This window comes from Suricata suricatta, chromosome 2 (genome assembly GCF_006229205.1).
Source record: "Suricata suricatta isolate VVHF042 chromosome 2, meerkat_22Aug2017_6uvM2_HiC, whole genome shotgun sequence".
NCBI lineage: Eukaryota > Metazoa > Chordata > Mammalia > Carnivora > Herpestidae > Suricata > Suricata suricatta.
Window position 1 is genome coordinate 2,976,624 of NC_043701.1, and position 18,478 is coordinate 2,995,101.

General features: G+C 48.2%; 1 protein-coding gene across 3 annotated transcripts in view; it reads right to left on the minus strand.

Annotated features, from left to right (window-relative positions):
* Nucleotides 1–18,478, minus strand: part of DPP6 (dipeptidyl peptidase like 6) — an 867,370-nt gene that overhangs the window by 173,311 nt on the left and 675,581 nt on the right. For all 3 annotated transcript variants that reach the window (XM_029921134.1, XM_029921141.1, XM_029921139.1), the window contains exon 6: nucleotides 6,447–6,499. In XM_029921134.1, coding sequence (XP_029776994.1) covers nucleotides 6,447–6,499 — 53 coding nt within the window. The remainder of the gene's footprint in view (nucleotides 1–6,446; nucleotides 6,500–18,478) is intronic.

The following is an 18,478-nucleotide window of genomic DNA, read 5'->3' on the forward strand; positions in this document are numbered from 1 at the left end:
GACCCTAGATTCTGGTGCGTGGGCTGGTCCCCTGCAGGGATCCATGAGGAGAGGGCCAGGAAGGAAAGGCAGTGAGCCACCGAGGCACTAACACGTGCTGAGAATTCTCAGCACTGCCCTGGTGAACACACTACCTTGAATCTTCTCATGCACCAGGCTCAGCTCGCAACGGGAGGCAGGCTGCTGGAGATTTAATTAGAGGGGCATGGAATAAACACTTGAAATCTGTCTTCATTTTCCAGGAGAACACCGGCCACCCATAACCACTATGAGTTGGATTTCTCCAGCCACTGAGCTGTGCCACGTTCCAAGCCTTCACTGCTCCCCACCAAACCTCCTGATGGAGTCCACACTCCAGATCCCCCTTCCTTCAGTCTTCTCTACCCATGTGTGAAACTCACTCAAGCCTGCTGTTTTCATCATATCGGCTCTACGTAATGCCTGTGTCCTTACTATGAAGACCCATCACACCAGGGCGGTGCGAGGTTCCTTACATTGCAGGGCTATCCTCATGCCCCACCCCAACCCTACCTCTACCCACGCAGAGCCCCCCTGTGAACACCTGTGCTCCAGCCTGGGCCGAAACCCCACGAATTCCAGAAGATGCTGGCTTACTGCAAAAGTCAAGCCTGTTTAATGACCTACCCGACCTGGAATACCTCCTCTCTCTCTCCATCTATTGAGAACGGCAACTTGCTCAACTGTAAGGCTCAGCTCAATCCTGATGCCGACAACTTTCTGTTCTTCTGTGCTCGGGGTTTAAAATACTCTTTTGGGCCACTTAATTATATACTGTTACAAAGTCTGTCTCTCTTCTTTTCAACATGATTTTGAACTTCTAAAGGGTAGCCACCATGCTTCTGTTACTGAATAGAGCATCTCGGTAAATACTTGCTGACTTACATCATCTTGTTTGCTTCCATTGGAGGCAAAACATGAATGCCTTACAAATTAAGTGTGACAGGTCAGATTCAGATGGCATGAAAAAGAATTTACTGAGCATGGAGAATTATAGATAGTTGAGGTTACAAACATCTCCTTTAAGAGAGAATTATAATTACTTGAGGGTCACAGAATAAGCCTTAGTTTTGAAAAATGATTGAAGGGAATTTTATTCTTTTTAAAAAATGTTTATTTATTTTTAGAGAGAATAAGAGTGCCAGTGGGGGAGGGGCAGAGAGAGAGAATCCAAGCAGGCTTTGTACCGTCAGCGCAGAGCCCAACATGGGGCTGGAACTCATGAACCATGAGATCCTGACCTGAGCCAAAGTCAAGAGTTGGACACTTGACTGACTGAGCCCCCCAGGGGCCCCCAAGGGAATTTTATTCTAACAGGGGTGTATCATTCCCCCCCTTCTAGGAGAAAGAATTTCAGCTGGCCAGAAAGTAAAGACTAATAATATATCATCACGAGACTACAAATATGTATAGGTGCATGCTACAATATGAAGAAATCACATTCCCACATGTTCACTAAAAGTAAAATTCTCTACTGTGCATTTTGCATGTATCACTCCACTTAATTCTTACAGTGTGCCTATGAGGGGAGCACTGTTATATCACCTTCTTAAAAATTTGGACGCATAGGGGCACATGTACCCCAATGTTCATAGCGGCACTGTCGACAATAGCCAAATCATGGAAAGAGCCTAAATGTCCATCACCTGATGAGTGGATCAAGAAGATGTGGTATATACACAATGGAGTATCACATGGAATGAGGAAGAATGATATCTGGCCATTTGTAGCAATGTGGATGGACCTCGAGGGTGTCCTGCTAAGTGAAATAAGTCAGGCAGAGAGGGACAGATACCATATGTTTGCCCTCATTGATCTAGCAGGAGAAACCTAACAGAGGACCAGGGGGAGGGGAAGGGGGGAAAGAGATTTGGGGGGAGAGAGGGATGCAAAACATGAGAGACTACTGAGTACGGAAAACGAACTGAGGGTTGAAGGAGGAGGTGGAGGGGGAAGGAGGGTGTGGTGGTGATGGAGGAGGGCACTTGTGGGGAAGAGCACTGGGTGTTGTATGGAAACCAATTTGACAATAAACTGTTTAAAAATAAGTAAATAAAAATCTGGTTGAGCTCAAAAAAGAAGTGCTAGCATAGTCCTTGATGCATAGTAAATATCCAACTATCTAATGCTTTATCTTATAATCTTTATAATCTATAATTAAAACATGATTCTTGTTCATGATTCATTAAAGGTATCTGGGAATTGAAAAAAAAATAAAATTTCTCAAAAATAAAGTTATTTTTTAAAGAAATTTGGAAACTGAGATCTGTTGAACTAGGACGACTGTCAAGGTCAGTGGCGGACCGAGGGTTCAGATTCAGAGCCGCAGGGGAACACAATGAAGTTAACTCCGCGCTGCGGCAAGGTGCTGGGCCTGTGTATGTTCTAACCCCAGATGTCCAGTTGCTAGATGATTCCAGTGCTCTTCTGCATCCCAGCCCGTGGAGCCAGAGAGCAATTCTGGGCACAGAGACCTATATCTCAGTTTATAACTTTCAGATACAGAATGTGACTTTGTAAGTCAATTAGAATCCCAAAGGAGTACAACTCTTGTATATTTCTCTTTGGTGCCCGCAAAATATCAGTCAATGAGCTAACTTAGGGCAATAATATCCAAATAAGACAGCCTGGCATGTAAACAAAACTGTATGTTCACATATTTCTTCATGTCCTTTCTATTATTATTTCATCTGCCAACCCCCCATGTCAATGCCAGCCAATTAAGAGCTAGGGCAAATTTCTCTTAAAACCAATTTAGGTTATAAAGCAGATACTTTTCACTAGTCCATATCATTTTCAGGATGAGGCTAATAAATATGAGAAACTGTAATCACTCAGAAATACATTTTTTCTTTTATAAAAGCCCTCGAGCCAAAGGAAAAAAAACTAATTCAAGAAAAAAGTCATATCAGGAAAATGTCAAGAAGCAGCCAAATCTACAAAAAAAATTACTTCTATGAAAACACACAGTGGATCCTTAATAGAGAACATTTAGCCAGGGCTAAATCTCTGCCACAGAAGATTACTTTCTCTTGCTGACTTTCTGATACACGAACGTAGTGAAATATTTTATGTTAAGAATGACTAGCTTTAAGTCTGGGTTAACAAATTTGTGTAAAAGACACATGTCTGTTTAAGAATACGCAGTTTGACTTATCTATAGATAGGGTGTGGAAGACAAACAGATCTTCCCTTCGGTTGTAGATCTTTGGGTTGATGCAAACACCGCTGCCCTGGGATTCTCGCTGTGGCCCTAGGCAGTACTCGCGAAGACCGGACCCAGCTCCCGCCACAGAGGTGCGATCCGCCACAGAGAACTCGAGTACACGGGACAGGGAGGGCCTCTTTCTGGCTTGTGAGTGACACGGAAAAGTGAGTGGGCCCTCCCCAAATCCTTCTGGCAAAAAGGAAGGAAACCAGAATTCAGAGCACTGAAAATTTAACTCTTCTCTGTGACTGGTTGGCCAGCCTGAAGCTGAGACAAAATACAAGTTATAAATGACAGGTAACCCCATCCTGCAGACTGCATGGCCTCCGGCTTACGGTCAAGTCTTTAGAGGACAGGCAGCAAGAGGGAAGTGAGAATTTATGGGAAAGTACAGATCTGTGTCGTCAGAAGGACCGAGGAAGGGTCCTTGTTTTTTGCATGATGAGTAATGCAAATCTAAGTAATTTAATACAAGCTTAGTTTTGTTTTATTTAAATATTTTAATGTTTCTTTATTTTTGAGAGAGAGAGGGGGAGAGGGAGAGAGAGAGAGAGAGAGAGAGAGAGAGAGAGAGAGAGAGAGAGAGAGAGAATATGAGTGGGGGAGGGGCAGAGAGGGAGAGACAGAACCTGAAGCAGCTCCAGGCTCTGAGCTGTCAGCACAGAGCTTGACACGCAGCTCAAACTCTGGCCAGCAAGATCCTGACTGAGCTGAAGCTGGACACTTCACCGACTGAGCCACCCAGGTGCCCCTGCTTATTTTTGCTTTAGAGACATAACTGTGCCTTCTTCTCTACCCCAAACCCACCTGCAGCACAAGCCTTAGAAGGCGGGCTGCGTCTTTCCCGCGACCAGTGGCCTGGTCGCCCGCACAGGCAGTGGACTTGAGGCATCTCTAAGGTTGCAAAGACTTGAGACCTGAGGGCTTGTCCCGTTCAGAAATCCACTGTCTCGTTAATACAAATGAGATGTCAACAATATTTGGAATTAATTGATTGATTCATTTCCCACAGATGATCTTATGACAAAGAGAAGGAGGTGGATGGGCAAGTAATGTGGTTTTCGGGGTGCTGTGTCAGTCTGTACGGGTGATGGGCTGGACCACAGACGTCCTCATCCCCCGGGGCTCTTTTCCAGTAAAGGTCTTTCAATCACACAGAGGTCCTTAGGACATATCCACTAGCGCCATTAAGGATCTGCTCTTTGCAGCTGTGACTGTAACTCAAGGGGGTGTCCTGACAGCTCGGGGCCTGGCGTCGGCCAGGCTGGCCCCGGCACCCTGCTCTGCTGTACACGGGCAGGGAGGGGCTGGCATTGATTTGATGTCTCAGCTCTCACTGTAAGTGAGGATAAGAATGTGTCCTTGGGGGACCGGGTGGCTCAGTAGCTGATGTCTGACTCTTGATTTCAGCTCAGGGCATGCTCCCAGGGTCGTGGGATCAAGCCCCACATTGGGCTCTACACTGGGCATAGAGCCTACTTGGGATTTTCTCTCTCTCTCTCTCTCTCTCTCTCTCTCTCTCTCTCTCTCAAAAAAAAAAAAGAGTGCTTTTCTTGCAGGCTATGGTGCTGGAGTAAAGATGCACAGAAGTCAATCCATAAATGACAATGATTATTACTGTGATTATTTTAAATACCAAAGACAGCACATCCCGTGTTTACATTCTCCATGGGGGGTATCTTTGTCATCAACATAAAACAAAGTCATAACGCAGACCATCACCTCCTCTGGTCTGGGGCTGGTCTGGCAGAACCTCGAATAGACTCTGAGTCTACTTCTAACTTCTGGCTGATGCAGTCACGTGGTATCACAAAGCGTTAAGCATAAAATGCTTTTCGAGTTTTAAGTCTTACAAATTTATACAAGATGGAATGAAACATCCATCATCTATAATACATTCCATTGTCCTACAAGGGGTACGTAAATCTCATGGCATAATGACGCCCCTGACGGCCATGACCTTTGAAGATGCGGATCTGCTTGACAAAATGACAGAATAATTCCTCCTGAGTGGGAAACATCGGAGTTTACCTTTAAAATATGCTTTAAATGAAAAATTCCTATGGATACTTAATTTTTACCACAGTGGTTTACCTTCAGTTTCTCAAAGCTTGATTTGTCTCATAGCCCAGCAGAAATTATGAATCTCATGTTGCTCATATCTACACACATCTCTCTTTGGTCTCGAGGCCAAATGAAATTATTTTCCCCATGTTTGTTCTCCAAGGAGATGCCCGCGTTCTACTTAAACGTCGCAGGAAGCAGACGGATGCAGTTGTGAACTGTTCATGCTACTGATTCATGTTCTCTGATTCACGCTTAACTTTTCAGCAATTCCTGCGTGTTCAGGTCAGGAAAAGAAGGATGCGGGCCCGAAATAATCCGAGGCCATCCATGCAATCTCGGCAGCAGCACAGCTCAATCTCTTTGAACATTTCCTGAGCCCTCACCTTTCCAAAGTGCTGCGAGGGAAACCCCAGAGGCATGAAGGAGAGGATGAGGCGGGAACAAGAACCCGGAGGGGTGGGAGAGGCGATGAGACCAGGAGGAAGGAGGAGGGAGGAGGGGAGAGAAGGTTGAGAGCCGTCCTTGCCTCTTATTTCCTAGCCCTGCAGCTGTTTTGCCGTGTGCCTGACTCGGCAAATGGCTTCAGCAGACTTTAACCAGTGTCTTTCCTGCCTTCGGACTCTGGACGTGAGCTCCTGAGAGATGGACTGCATCCCTGTGTGGTGCGGGGGTGCACCCACCCAGCCCCGAAGCCTTCTGACCACATCTTTCCTTCCCACACGTTCCCAAATCGTGCATTTTTGAGAGACCAGATAAGTCAAGGGGGGCACTCTATTTTGGATATAATGGGAACTCTTGTGGGAGTCCGAGGGCCATCCACTGTGCCTGGGAGACTGCAAGGCGCAGGGAAAGTCCGTCCTGCAGGACCTAGCCTTGGACCTCGGGAACCAGACCAGGACACAGGTGGAGGTGTTCTACGAGGGGGGGCTTCACAATGGGCAGGTAACGGGACTGGCTCATGGCGCCCCCAGGACCCTCGATAGAGTTAGCCAGGGAGGAGCCAGCGACCTCACAGCATCAGGACACCGCACTGCCAAAACCGAGCTGTCCGATTTCCTGCCCTTAGTTCTACGAACGGAGCAACCACTCCGTGTTCTACGCTTTCTTTCTTCTGAATATGTCTCATGAAAAGAAAATGAAAGAACGCTCTTACCCATGAGGAATTTTGCTCAGGACATAATATCCAGTGTAGGAGTGTTGGTATATCTGAAACAGACAAGAAGAAAAAAAAAAAAAAGAAAGAAAAAAGCAAGCATTGAGACAAAGGCTGTGACTGTGAGAGTTCTCAGATCATTGTGAAGCCTAGGAAACATCAGGGGACGAAGGGGAGTTAATCAGGGGACCTGGAGGCAAAGTCTTTAATCGACTTAGAAAGGTAATTTGCACATCCTGTTTATTTTACGCTTGTCATTTGCACATTGTTTACAGGGCAGCCAGAGGCTTGATATGATGCCCATGCCCAGCTGGCTTGTGATTAGATCAGGGGCACAGATTTCCAGCCCAACCACGTCTATTACAGCATGAATGGGGAGGTCGCCAGGGGCGGCCAGTCGGCTGGACCCAACAGGACCACAAGACCCGTGTGCTGGGGGACTTGCCCGTAAATTATGGCAAATCCCATTGCGCATCCTCAGTGAATCTGGGCCCGACAGGTCTTCCCTGGGCAACCCCTGTCCTGCCGTACAGTGCGATGGGGGTCTTTCAGCTTCAGAGAGGGCTCCGCAAACTAAGAACTCAATGCAAGAGGGAGCGTGGTTTTTAAAACTAAGGTAACAAACAAAAACCAGTGTCTCCGAACTCCTATAACCCCCAACCTGGAGATTCTCTTATAAACTCTTGAGCCAGGAGAGAATTCCCTGATCCATAAATGGAATGAAAGAAACGACCAAAGGAAGGGACACGATGCAACGCAGGAAGTCTTGGCATTCACCTCCCGCTTTCTGGACAGAGCCCGCCCAGCGCTGGGATGCGATGGGCTACTCTGCAGGTTGAAGTAAGAATGTACATCCCTTTCTTCTACCTGTGGACCTTCTGAGAGTCTGAAGGGTAAGCGTGTGGGTAAACGTTCAGGGACCAGCATTTAAAACCACCTTCGTGGGGGCACTGGGCTGGCCCGGTCAGAGGGGAGTGCGAGCCTTGATCTTGGCATAGAGATTACTTAAATAAAGTTTGAAAAGAAAAAAGAAACCACCTTTTTAAAATGTTTATTTTCAAGAGAGGGAAAGAGATTGTGAATCTGAATCGGAAGTGGTTCCAGGCTCCGAGCTGTCAGCACAAAGCCTGATGCAGGGCTCACACCCATGAATTACGAGGTCATGACCTGAGCTCAAGTCGGAGGCTCCACCGACTGAGCCCGCAGGCACCCCACAAACCAGCTTTCTAAACGCGATCGGTGAGGGACGCGTAGGCTGAAGAAGACAGACCCAGCACGAAGCATGGAGAGCAGGGGAACATTGGGGTGCGGATGACCGGGCCAGCCTGCACAGAACAGGCGGGACCATGCTAAGCTCACTGACCCCCTGCCTCACTGGGGTCCCTGGATTAACTTCTGGACAATCACAGTGGATCACAGTTACTTGAAGAAAACGACTCCAGATACCAGAGTAAACAACAAAGCCCCAAAGATCTGGAGACTCCTGCAGCGGAAAGATGGGGCCTGGGGCGGCCTGCTGGAGGGCAGTGGGTGGCAGCCGACTGGGAAACTGGTCCAAGTACTGCTTCAGTTATGAGGAAGTAGCCAGTTAAGCACAAAACTGTGCAGGAGAACTTCACGGACCTGCCAGGATGGCCTGAGAAGGAGCAGGGGTACCCAGCTCCGCTATTTCTGAAGTGATGCCCAGTCCTGCTTCCCAGGAAAAGGGAGGGCCACGTCCTATGAGATTCCTGCTCAGAGAGCGCCCACCAGAGGACCCTGTGCTTTGACTAAACTGCCCCTGAGCTGGACCAGCTTCCTCAGATGCAAGAACAGAAGCTCAACGACATGCTGCGTTTCTCCACAGTCACGGCACATGGCGCTGTCCTACAGGGCGCTCCTGAACTCTACTCCAAAGGCACCTGTTGACCCTGTTTCATCTCACTCTCTTGTCACAGTAACCCCAGGCAGGCAGAAGGTGACCTTTGTTTGCTAAGACAGGAAAGTGAGGTATGGCAAGGGCACGGGAGAGAGGAAAAGGAGGGGGAGGGGAGGAGGGGAGGCAATGAGAGGAGGGGGAGGGGAAGATGGGTGGAGCCTAATGTGGGGCCTTTATCATATAGAAAGCAGCGGAAATGATGGTATGAGACCCTGGAGACCAGGCTGTCAAAGGCACTGCGGCCTCCTGCTGCCTCTCTGTCAGGTCACTGTTCTGGGGGAAGACAGTGCCATGCCATTAAGAACCCCAAGCAGCCCTTGGGAGAGGTCCCCATGGTGGTGAGAACCAAGGTTCCTCCCCATCAGGGCACCAACAGCCAGAGAGGAGCTGAGGCGTCTTGCCAACAGCCACATGAGGAGCTTGGACGTAGAGTCTTCCTCCCCAGTCAAGCCTTCAGATGATGCCACCCCAGCTGACACTCATGGCAGACCATGACCAGAACCACTCAGATAAGATGCTCCTGGATTCCTGACTCACAGTAACTTCAAGATGATAAAAGCTGATTGTCTTAAGCTGCTCAGTTTTGGGTATTTTCTTACACAGCAATATGTAAATGATATATCTCATTGAAATCCAGAGGAAAAAAGGTAACTATTCCATCAGATATGGACAGACTTCTGACTTGCTAGATTCCCTTCCTATAAACATTTAGCAACTTTTAAAGCAAATCTCTTATCAAATCAGTTTCAGTACAGAAGTGAGGGCCTGGGACAACCACACATAGAACAAACACACACTTGAAGGAAGTCGTTAAAATTACAGTACAGGTTAGCCCAAGGCATCAGAAGTGATGATGGGGTGATGCCAAGGAAGTGGCGGGTGAGGAGCCAACATTTAAGGAGCACGTACGACCATCAGCTGGTGTGCCAGCCCCTCGGCATATGGGACTCACTCAGTCTCTGTGACGTAGGCATTAGCATCCTATTCTGAAGACAGGAAAATCGAGTCTTAAGGAATTCAAGCTCAAGCAAGGTTTGAGCTGAGGTCTGTCTCCCTCTGATCACTGTGTTGGACATTGTCCGAACAAAGGACGTATCTCTAAACTCTCAAGTTAGGTCTTGTCAACTGAAGAATCCAAGATCTCAACGGACAATGACTAGGCAAAACTTCACGGTTGAAGGACTATTTCTTTTTTTTAAAAAATGTTTATTTTTGAGAGAGAGAGAAAGAGAGAATGTACGAGCCGAAGAGGGGCAGGGAGAGAGGGAGACAGAGGATCTGAAGAGGGCTCTGTGCTGATGCGGGGCTTGAACCCATGAGCTGCGAGATCATAATGGGAGCCAAGGTCAGACCCTGACTGACCCTGCTGATGCCGGGCTTGAACCCATGAGCTGCGAGATCATAATGGGAGCCAAGGTCAAATCCCTGACTGACTTAACTGAGCCACCCAACAGCCCAGGACTCTTTCTTAAATCCATCTCAAAGCAGTGATTTCCATTCATTCCCTGATTATGCCATCTTCACACGAACACCTAGAAGTTGGTCTTTGCACACCTCTTTAAACACACTACTGCCTCTGAACTTCAGCCCTGGGAGTATCTTCTAACTGGGACCAATGAGAGAAAAGAAGACCAAACTGAAATAACCTTATGCGGACAATGGTCAGAAGAAAACGAGAAAATTACCCCTTCTCAATTGTATGTCTGTACTGTTGGGTGAAAAGAAAAGAAAAAGCACGTGTGGATAGAAAATGTAGTAAAATATCTGGAAAACTGAATCACTAATTAGGAAGACTGAAACAAACATGGGAGAGAGTCGGGGTGGCTGGGTGGCTCAGTAGGTGAAGCATCTGACTCTTGATTTCAGCTCAGGTCATCATCTTCACGGTTTACGAGTTTGAGCCCCGTGTCTGTGCCATTAGCAAAGGCCTGCTTGGAATTCTCTCCCTCCCTCTCTCTCTCTGCCCCTCCCTGCTCCCACTCTCGTTCTCTCTCTCCCTCTCTCTCAAAATAAATAAATAAAAGCAAAATTTTTTTTTTTTAAGAAAAGCCTCTTCTTTTTTAAAAAATGGGAGAGAATGAAGTTGAGACGGGTAAAACCTGGATCTGCTGAGTAGGCACGTGAAAGAAGTTGTCTGGAGTGAATTGTTAATGCGAGTAGGGCCCTCAGGTAAGAAAGTGCACTTAAGATTGAAGTGCTTCTCTTACAAAAGGAGGAACAGGAAGGGCCAGGTCACAACTTCCATTTGCTCCAACACAGAACAATCAAATATCACTCGTCCACAGAACGTTCTCTCAGCCCAGAGCCGAGAGAACCAGAGGCACAAAAGAAACTACTCTTTAAAGAGCAGATGCCTGATCTTGAAAGGAATGTAAAAAAAGCTACATGTCGCTGAAAAGATTTGTTCCTTAGAGAAAGAAAGTCTTTTTCTTTTTTCTGCTCTGTATCTGTTGTGTTTATGTTTCTTTCTTTAAAATAGACTCTCAATACTTCTGAACATGGAAAAAAGTACAGAGATGGAAGTTGGTAGGAACGCATTTGGTTGTTTCTCTAAGAGTGCACTTTTGGAAGTTCATGGATGTGAGTTACTTTGGTTTCTTCCTCCACTATCAAATTTCCCGTGGGAAATGAATATATAAAAACCTGTTACCTCAAACGCCATTCACAAGATGGGAAAGCACTTTCAGCAAATTTTCTAATATATCATGAAAAATAGTTGATATTGGATCCAAGAGTTAGAAAGAATAATCAGTTGAAGGTCCTTCCTGGCAGTTCACATTTGGTCTGTTTCTTCTAATTTTGACACATCTGCCCATATATCATATCCTCTCCCTCCACTGCTCCCAGGGGGCCATACTTTTCATTTACCCGTGGTCTTCCCTACCTCAGCCTCAGTGTTAACACTCGTGCCCCACCGTGCACACTCATGTCTCACCGTGCACACTCGCCCCACTGTGAACACTCATGCCTCACTGTACATACTCAAGCCCTACTTGCACACTTGTGCCCCACATGCACACTCATGTCTCACCGTGCACACTCGTGCCCCACCGCACACACTGCTGCAGACCCACTTTGCATCCGCTTCCTCTATGAAATCATCTACTCCTGTAGTTTTGACCCAGATTTCCACCCAGACACCCCTACCTCATGCCTCACAAACACCAAAAACTCAATATTCTCCAAAATAAACTCTTCAACAATCCTCAAGCCCTAGTTCTTCTTTGATATGTCCTATCTGACTTGGTGGTTTCTTCATCCGCTCAGTAAACTGAGCTACAAGGGCAGTCTCCCTCGCCTCCATTCTTGGTCCCCCTGCACCTTCTGCTCCCGTTCAGCCTATCCTCAGCCGGACTTCTTCAGTCCTCCCCAGGCCCCTCTGCCCACTCTCAGCACTAGGCTCCCTGCACACCTCCCCTCCACTTTCCGCTCCCGCACAAAGAAGCTGCTCTTTCCCAGACTGACCTCCGCTCTCAACCCCATGCCCTCTGCTTCCTGCTGGACTTTAGGGACTCTGGCCTGACAGGTTTCATAAAAGACTCTGCCTTAGGTGTTTCATCTCTCCCTCCCTGTTGTTGTCTCTCACAAATCTGCAAACATAACTCAAAACCTCCCACATCAGAAGTGGAAGTCCCTGGTCATATCCTCCCTGAACGACTCCTTCTGTTTAACTGTCTTTGTGCCGCACGAGAGGCCTGCAGCGCCCCACTTTCCATGCACTTGTAGCCAGTGCGTGTCCTACATTCTCGACCTGCGATCTCCAAGCACATTTCCAGCTGCCGGATACGACAGCTCAGGACGGCGTCCGCTCGATTCCAGTCTGCTCGCCTCCCTGCAGGGCGTGACAAAGGTGAGACGGACCGCTTTCCCTCCTTCCTTCTGTGACAGGTCCCTGCCTCCAAGTCCTTGCCTTTCCCTCCTCAACCTGCCCCCCGAGGTGGTTTTTCACGTCGCCGGTCTACACCTCAGGTCTGGTAGAGCCCTTCACCCCTGCTTTCTTATGCAGCCTTTTTTAACTGAATTTACATTTTTATGCTTGACCTATCTTTTGAGTTCGAGGCTCCTATTTTTAGCTTGTTTTGGACCTTTCCGCATTGCTATTTTTTTTACCCAAAATTTGTATCCCAAAATAACAATTTGAAAGCCCAATAAACCATTTTCCTGCTAAAGAAGTCTTTTTCATATGGGTCTCTTCATAGAAAAATATTGGCATTAGCTTCACCCATTCCTAGTCCTTCTTTTTTTTTTTTCCCCTCTTGTTGTCCATGTACAATGGGTTTCCAAGGTTCACCGGGCTTGGTAACTTTGGAATGTCTCTCAAACTCACACCACATTTTCTACCCTCAGTAACACTGCCCTGGTTTCGGAGGTCTGCATAACCACAATGACCTTCCAGTCGGCCGGCTGGCCTCCTGCGCCGCTCCGGCCTTCCCACGGCCCAAGAGCTCTCTGAACAAGGTGCCAAGTTGGCAGCAGTGGTGTGGGTGGGGTTCGGAGGGGCGTGGGGGCAGGGCACAGCCTCAACTGTGTAGCGACTGCCATTATTACACAGCTTTAGAGGGAGACACGGGTTCGGGCCTCAGCCTGCCACTCGTTTCATGGGCAGATTCCTAACCTCTCTGAGCCTCAGAGTCCTTCTACGTAAGAGAGAGGTAGGAGCTCTATTTGCTTAGGAAATATAAATTGTGAAAAAGGAATAAAGAATTCTCCTGTTTAAATCTCGAGATCTATATGAGGAGCTAACTCGCACTGCACTGAATCCATCCACCGCTTTCTTTCCTAAAACAGGAAACCCACCGGGAGTAGGAGAATTGCAGCTGACCGGTTCCGAGGGAGGGCAGAGGCCACGGAACACCCATGACCGTTGCCTCCTGGTCAGTGCCGGCACACTCTCATTCAGAGAATTCCTCAAGATTTGGCCAGCACCGCTGCCCCTCTGCCCTCCTCTCTCCCCGCTCTGGCTGGGGACTCAATTTAACTGCACCTCGGTGTAGGTCACAGCCGCCTAAGCCTGGATCAATGGTTCAAGCCTTAGTATGTCCACCTAACAAGCTCCTCCCTGGGACGGGACTTATGTGTGTCATCGCACACTCAGAATCCACACGCCTTCCATCCCAGGGTGCTGCAGGCCTCTCGTCTTGTGCACAGTCAGCCTCTGCTTCATTTTTGTGCATTTTAAAAAAATCGATCTCTCTTTTCCTAATTCCAGTATAGTTAACGCACAGTGTTGTATTAGTTTCAGTGCACAGTATAGTGATTCAGCACTTCCACACGCTACTCAGCGCTCATCACAAGTGTTCTCCTAACCCCTCGCCTACTGCCACCCCCACCCTCAAGCCTCTCCTTGATTTCCCATCTGTTTCATTCATGGATTTTATCAGGTGCTACTCCAGTGACCCAATATCTTGCCAAAGCATCCAACTTCCTGCCTGGTCTCTGTTCCCAGCCTTAAGCTAATGGGTCAGGGAATCCCAGCCCTGGTGTTGGAGCGAGTGATGACAGAACCTTCCCTGAATGGACCAATCCTTCCCAGAGGCGTTTCTTCTTGTCTCCGGAAGAAGGTCGTGATGGTCCCATGGTCTAATGACGGCACTTGGTACACGCTGCCAACTAATTTTATATCATTTTCATGAAGTTTAACCTCTTGTTGTAATAATTTTAAAGAATGTTTTCTAGAGGACCACAAATAACTAGGTACAACTGAAACAGTAGAAGTTCCAATATCTAGATTCAATGACGTACGGCAAGTAGTAGGAGACATGAACTCAGCGGTCCTGGTCATTCCCTGGTTGGGTGCCTTTCCTTCCTCCATGAGATGGAACTTAAGATTTAGTGTACGATCCAGGCAAGACTTAAAATATAGGAAACATGGTTGCCAGTTTCAAAACACCAACGTAATTAAACATCCTTAGGGTTCGGTCTTTACACCTCAACTTCCTGCCTCCCACTGGTCTTCCGTACGTTTTACATTCGTGAGAGTAGAGATGGTGCTGTCCTCTCCAAACGTCTCGTTCTGCCCTCGCACCTCCAAACCTGGCTCATCGTTCGTGACCAGCCCCCTCCGTCTAACTTCTTGATGGCCAGCGTTCCTCTCAGCCTGTGCCCTTCGCACATGATGTCTGAATCTCAGCAGCGAGTGAGTCGTGCGTAGGAAACAATCGGCTTCAAAATGAGGATCCATCCACACAAAAGTCTTCTACTTCAGAGACAAATAATAGCACTGCCGGTTTCGACCCTAATTATGTTTCCAAATACCAATCTCCAGAACAACTCTGACATCCAGAAATAGCTGTGTGATTTTACTTTATCATTTCCTTCTGTCTCCACTTGGACATTTCAATGTAAGTAGGGTGTGCATGTGTCTTAGGCTCATCTTGCGGAAACAAATGAAGCCCATCCCTGGTGCTTCCATGGAGGGACTCAGAGGAAGCGGTCCGTGAGGACGGATTCTCAAGGGCACGCACCGTGTGCACTGGCGTCCCCCCGCCCCAACCCCGCCGCATCCCTGTCGTCTGCTCGGCTGGTCACTGAGAAGCAGGTGCGTCATGCCCACACCAGTCCTGCAAGCCACGCCCTCCTTCACTCCTTTCCTATTTTGCTGTTCTGCCTGGACTTCCTGCTGACTCACTCCTGATTTTGCTTGAAAACACAGCATTTCCTTTTTTTTTTCTTGCTCTATGTTACAGTGGAAACAACTCGAAGCAAAATGTACTTTTTTCCCTTGCTCTACGCACTGCCTCCTTTTTCTCATCCGACAGGTCCAGCCTTGTGGACAGGCAAGATAAAAACAGATAAATCTTATTTATGTTGTGTAAGTCTTTAGAAATTTACTAAATCTTGTTCTATATCCTTTAACCTGACCTTCCCAACAACTGCTCCTGGGGCTGAACTGGCTTCTCTTTATCTTTTAGGTTAAGAAACTGAGGCTCAGAGATACGAACTGGTGGGTCCCGGGTCCCATGTTGTCAGAGGAGGAGAAATGGGAAGCTCATGTCTCGTCACATTTTGCTTCCACTGTGCCATGCTGGTAAGAAAGCCTCTCCCACCCCACGGCACCTTTGCTTTGCCGGCCAGGAAGGCTCTCCGCATGAGGGATTGATCCCTGCGAGGAGAATGACCAGAGAAGATTAACCGGGAGCCACACTTCCCCAGCCTGCTGAGAGGGCTCAGCGGCCGGCCGTCTGAGATCAAGCCTCACAGAATAGCACCGAATCCCAAACAGGTCCTGAGGAAAGAAGGGAGAGCCCAAGGAGGTGACAAGGGGGCCGCCACGCAAGCTGTGTCCCCCACACCCAGGCTGAACTGTCCCTACCGCGTGATGGGAGCCGCCCACAGCAGCTCATGGACTATTTCATGACCCTGACCCCTGGTCTCTCACGACACTGAAGGTCAAGTGCCCCGACTCACTTCCAACAACAGAACTACAAAGATTCCGCTCTCCTCCTGCCTGGCTTCTCCTCGCCCTGTTTGGTAGTGTTCTCATGTCCCTATCACGTCTGATTGTACGCACCTGTCCCGCCACCATGTGCGGGGCAGAAGTAAGGGCCCTGAGAGTCCGGAGCTATTGATAACCCGCCAAGAGCCCCTTCCCTGGGCCTCCGCCGCCCTCGCTCCCTTCCCTCCGGGCTGGGAGACGTCGGGCAGAGTGGGCCGATGTTCGTTTCTCAAGAAGCGCACGGCAAGGTCCAGAGTCGGCTCTCGAGAAGCGCTCAGACAAGGTCCCCACCAGGTCCCTGCGGCCTGGAGGCAGGCAGCGTAGCGCTGAGTCCCACAGCTCCTCCGGGGGCTGAGCTGTGAACGGACACCCAGGGGCCACGTGTGTGGGCGCCGCTGAGGCTGCTTTGTGCGGAGGGGAGTCAGAGGCTGCGCTGGGGCACTGACAGCAGTGGGAGGGTCTGCACAGGTGGTGGAGCCACATCACGTGGCTTCCGGAGACCTTCCAGACGCCCAGAAGGCAGGGCACTGGGTGGGGCCGTGCTGGTTCTATAAATGGGTAGACAGTGTCACAGAGACACTGGATTTGCAAAGATGTTCTTGTTAAAAATACTCAGCAATGGCGATTTTTCTCTAAGATTATGAGGTCTGTAGTTATAACATCCCTTGGAAACGTGGGCTAGTCCATAATATTAACTTACACATTTGATCAATGTTTAGTGGTCCTCTAGTATATGCAATATATCAATGAGAAGTGTTGTCAATCTTTGCATCATAGAATCAATGCAATGCATCATTTAAAATTGTTTTTTAATGTTTATTTTTGAGAGAGAGAGAGACTGTGAGAGTGTGAGTGGGGGAGGTGCAGAGAGGGAGACACAGAATCGGAAGCAGGCTCCAGGCTCTGAGCTGTCAGTACAGAGCCCAACACAGGGCTCAAACCCACGGACTGTGAGATCATGACTTGAGCTGAAGTTGGATGCTTAACCGACTGAGCCACCCAGGAGCCCCAATGCAAGGGGTCATTTAAAAAAAATTAACAAAGGGACGCTTGGGTGGCTCAGTTGGTTAAGTGGCCGACTCTCGATTTTGGCTCAGGTCCTGATCTTATGGTTCATGTGATTGAGCCCCCTGTTGTACTCTGTGCTGACAGCGTGAAGCCTGCTAAGGATTCTCTCTCTCCCCTGTCTCTGCCCCTCCCCCTGCTTTCTCTCTCTCAAGACAAAGAGCTAAACATCAAAAAAAAAAAAAATAGAACAGGGAAAAGAAACACTGTTTTAGAATATATGTGAGAGGAAGAGTATTATTTTGTGAAATTTTACTTCAGACCTGCATGTGTATTTGAACACTAGCTCAAGATGTACTTCTTACTGTCTCATCATGTATCATGATCAACAAATTTTGACCTGTTGTTTGGCAGGGGTCCTCCAAGTGTAATGGGTTGAGTTATGTCCCCCCAAATTCATATGCTGAAGTCCTAATCTCAGATTTTACCTTATATACAAACTGGGTCTTTACAGAAGTAACTAGTTAACACAAGTTCATCAGGGGTGGAGAGCCCATCCAATGAGTCGTATTTGAAGAGGACATTGGGACCAAGAGACAGATGCATACAGAAGACTGTGGAAAGCCGGAGAGAACACGTGATCAGAGGACTGGGTGGTGGGTCTGTCTGTGAGCCAAGGGGTCCAAGGATAGCCAGCCGCCACCAGCAGCTGGAAGCGGAGGGAGCGGGGGAAGGAAGGATTCTCCTCTTCAGGCTGTAGAGTCATAGCCCTGCACACACTCTGATTTCAGACTCCGGCTTCCAGAGCTGTGAGCGATTTCTGCTGTTCTAGGCCGCCCAGTTTTTTTACACTTTGTTCAGCAGGCCCTAGGAACCCTCTACACCAAGGACCCTCCCTGCCAGCATCAGGATCACCCGGGACCGTGTTAGAAATACGAATCATCCCACTGGACTGCAGAACCCGGGAGGGGAATGCTTGCAATGTATGTCTGGACAAATCTTCCAGGCAATTCTGATGTGTCTAATGTTGGAGAACCTCCCTGATAGCCAACTCAGTGTTCGTCACTCCTGGAATGTGGCACCTTCGATTCATGAAAACGCAGTGAGGACCACAGGAAACGTTGTGAATGGTGGTCAGAACTCAGCTGATGAAAAGTCACACCATCAGACACGAGCAGGCCATGCCATGCCACCTGCCCACAAATGTTATGTACTCAATGCACTCAGAATATCACGTCCCAAACACGATAAACCCAGAGTTTCTCAGTCATTGGTTTTTCATTGAAAAAATTCATTTCTCTTGGTACTTGATGAAGTAAAAACGAAGTAGAGAAGTTGTGCTTGTGCACACGTCCTTACTACTTCTCTCTGGAACAAGCTTGTGGATGGAGGGGTGAGTACTGGAACCTCGTCCAGGGGTCTCATCAACCCCTATCAGAGACCTGCCATGTAACCCCCTCCTGTTTCCTCTTTTGGGTCAGAGAGTCTGTCAATTACCAAAACTTTCCTATACTGTCTGCACCAGAGAGCGACCTACTGGCATCCATTCGAACGGCAGTAAATCTCGAGTGAGGTAACCGCTTTCCTTCTGAAAGTCACAGGTAAGAATAAGCAGCCAAGCATCCAACTTCCCAAAAATGATAGAAAGAAAGCGTGGCTCCCTCGGTAGGTCAG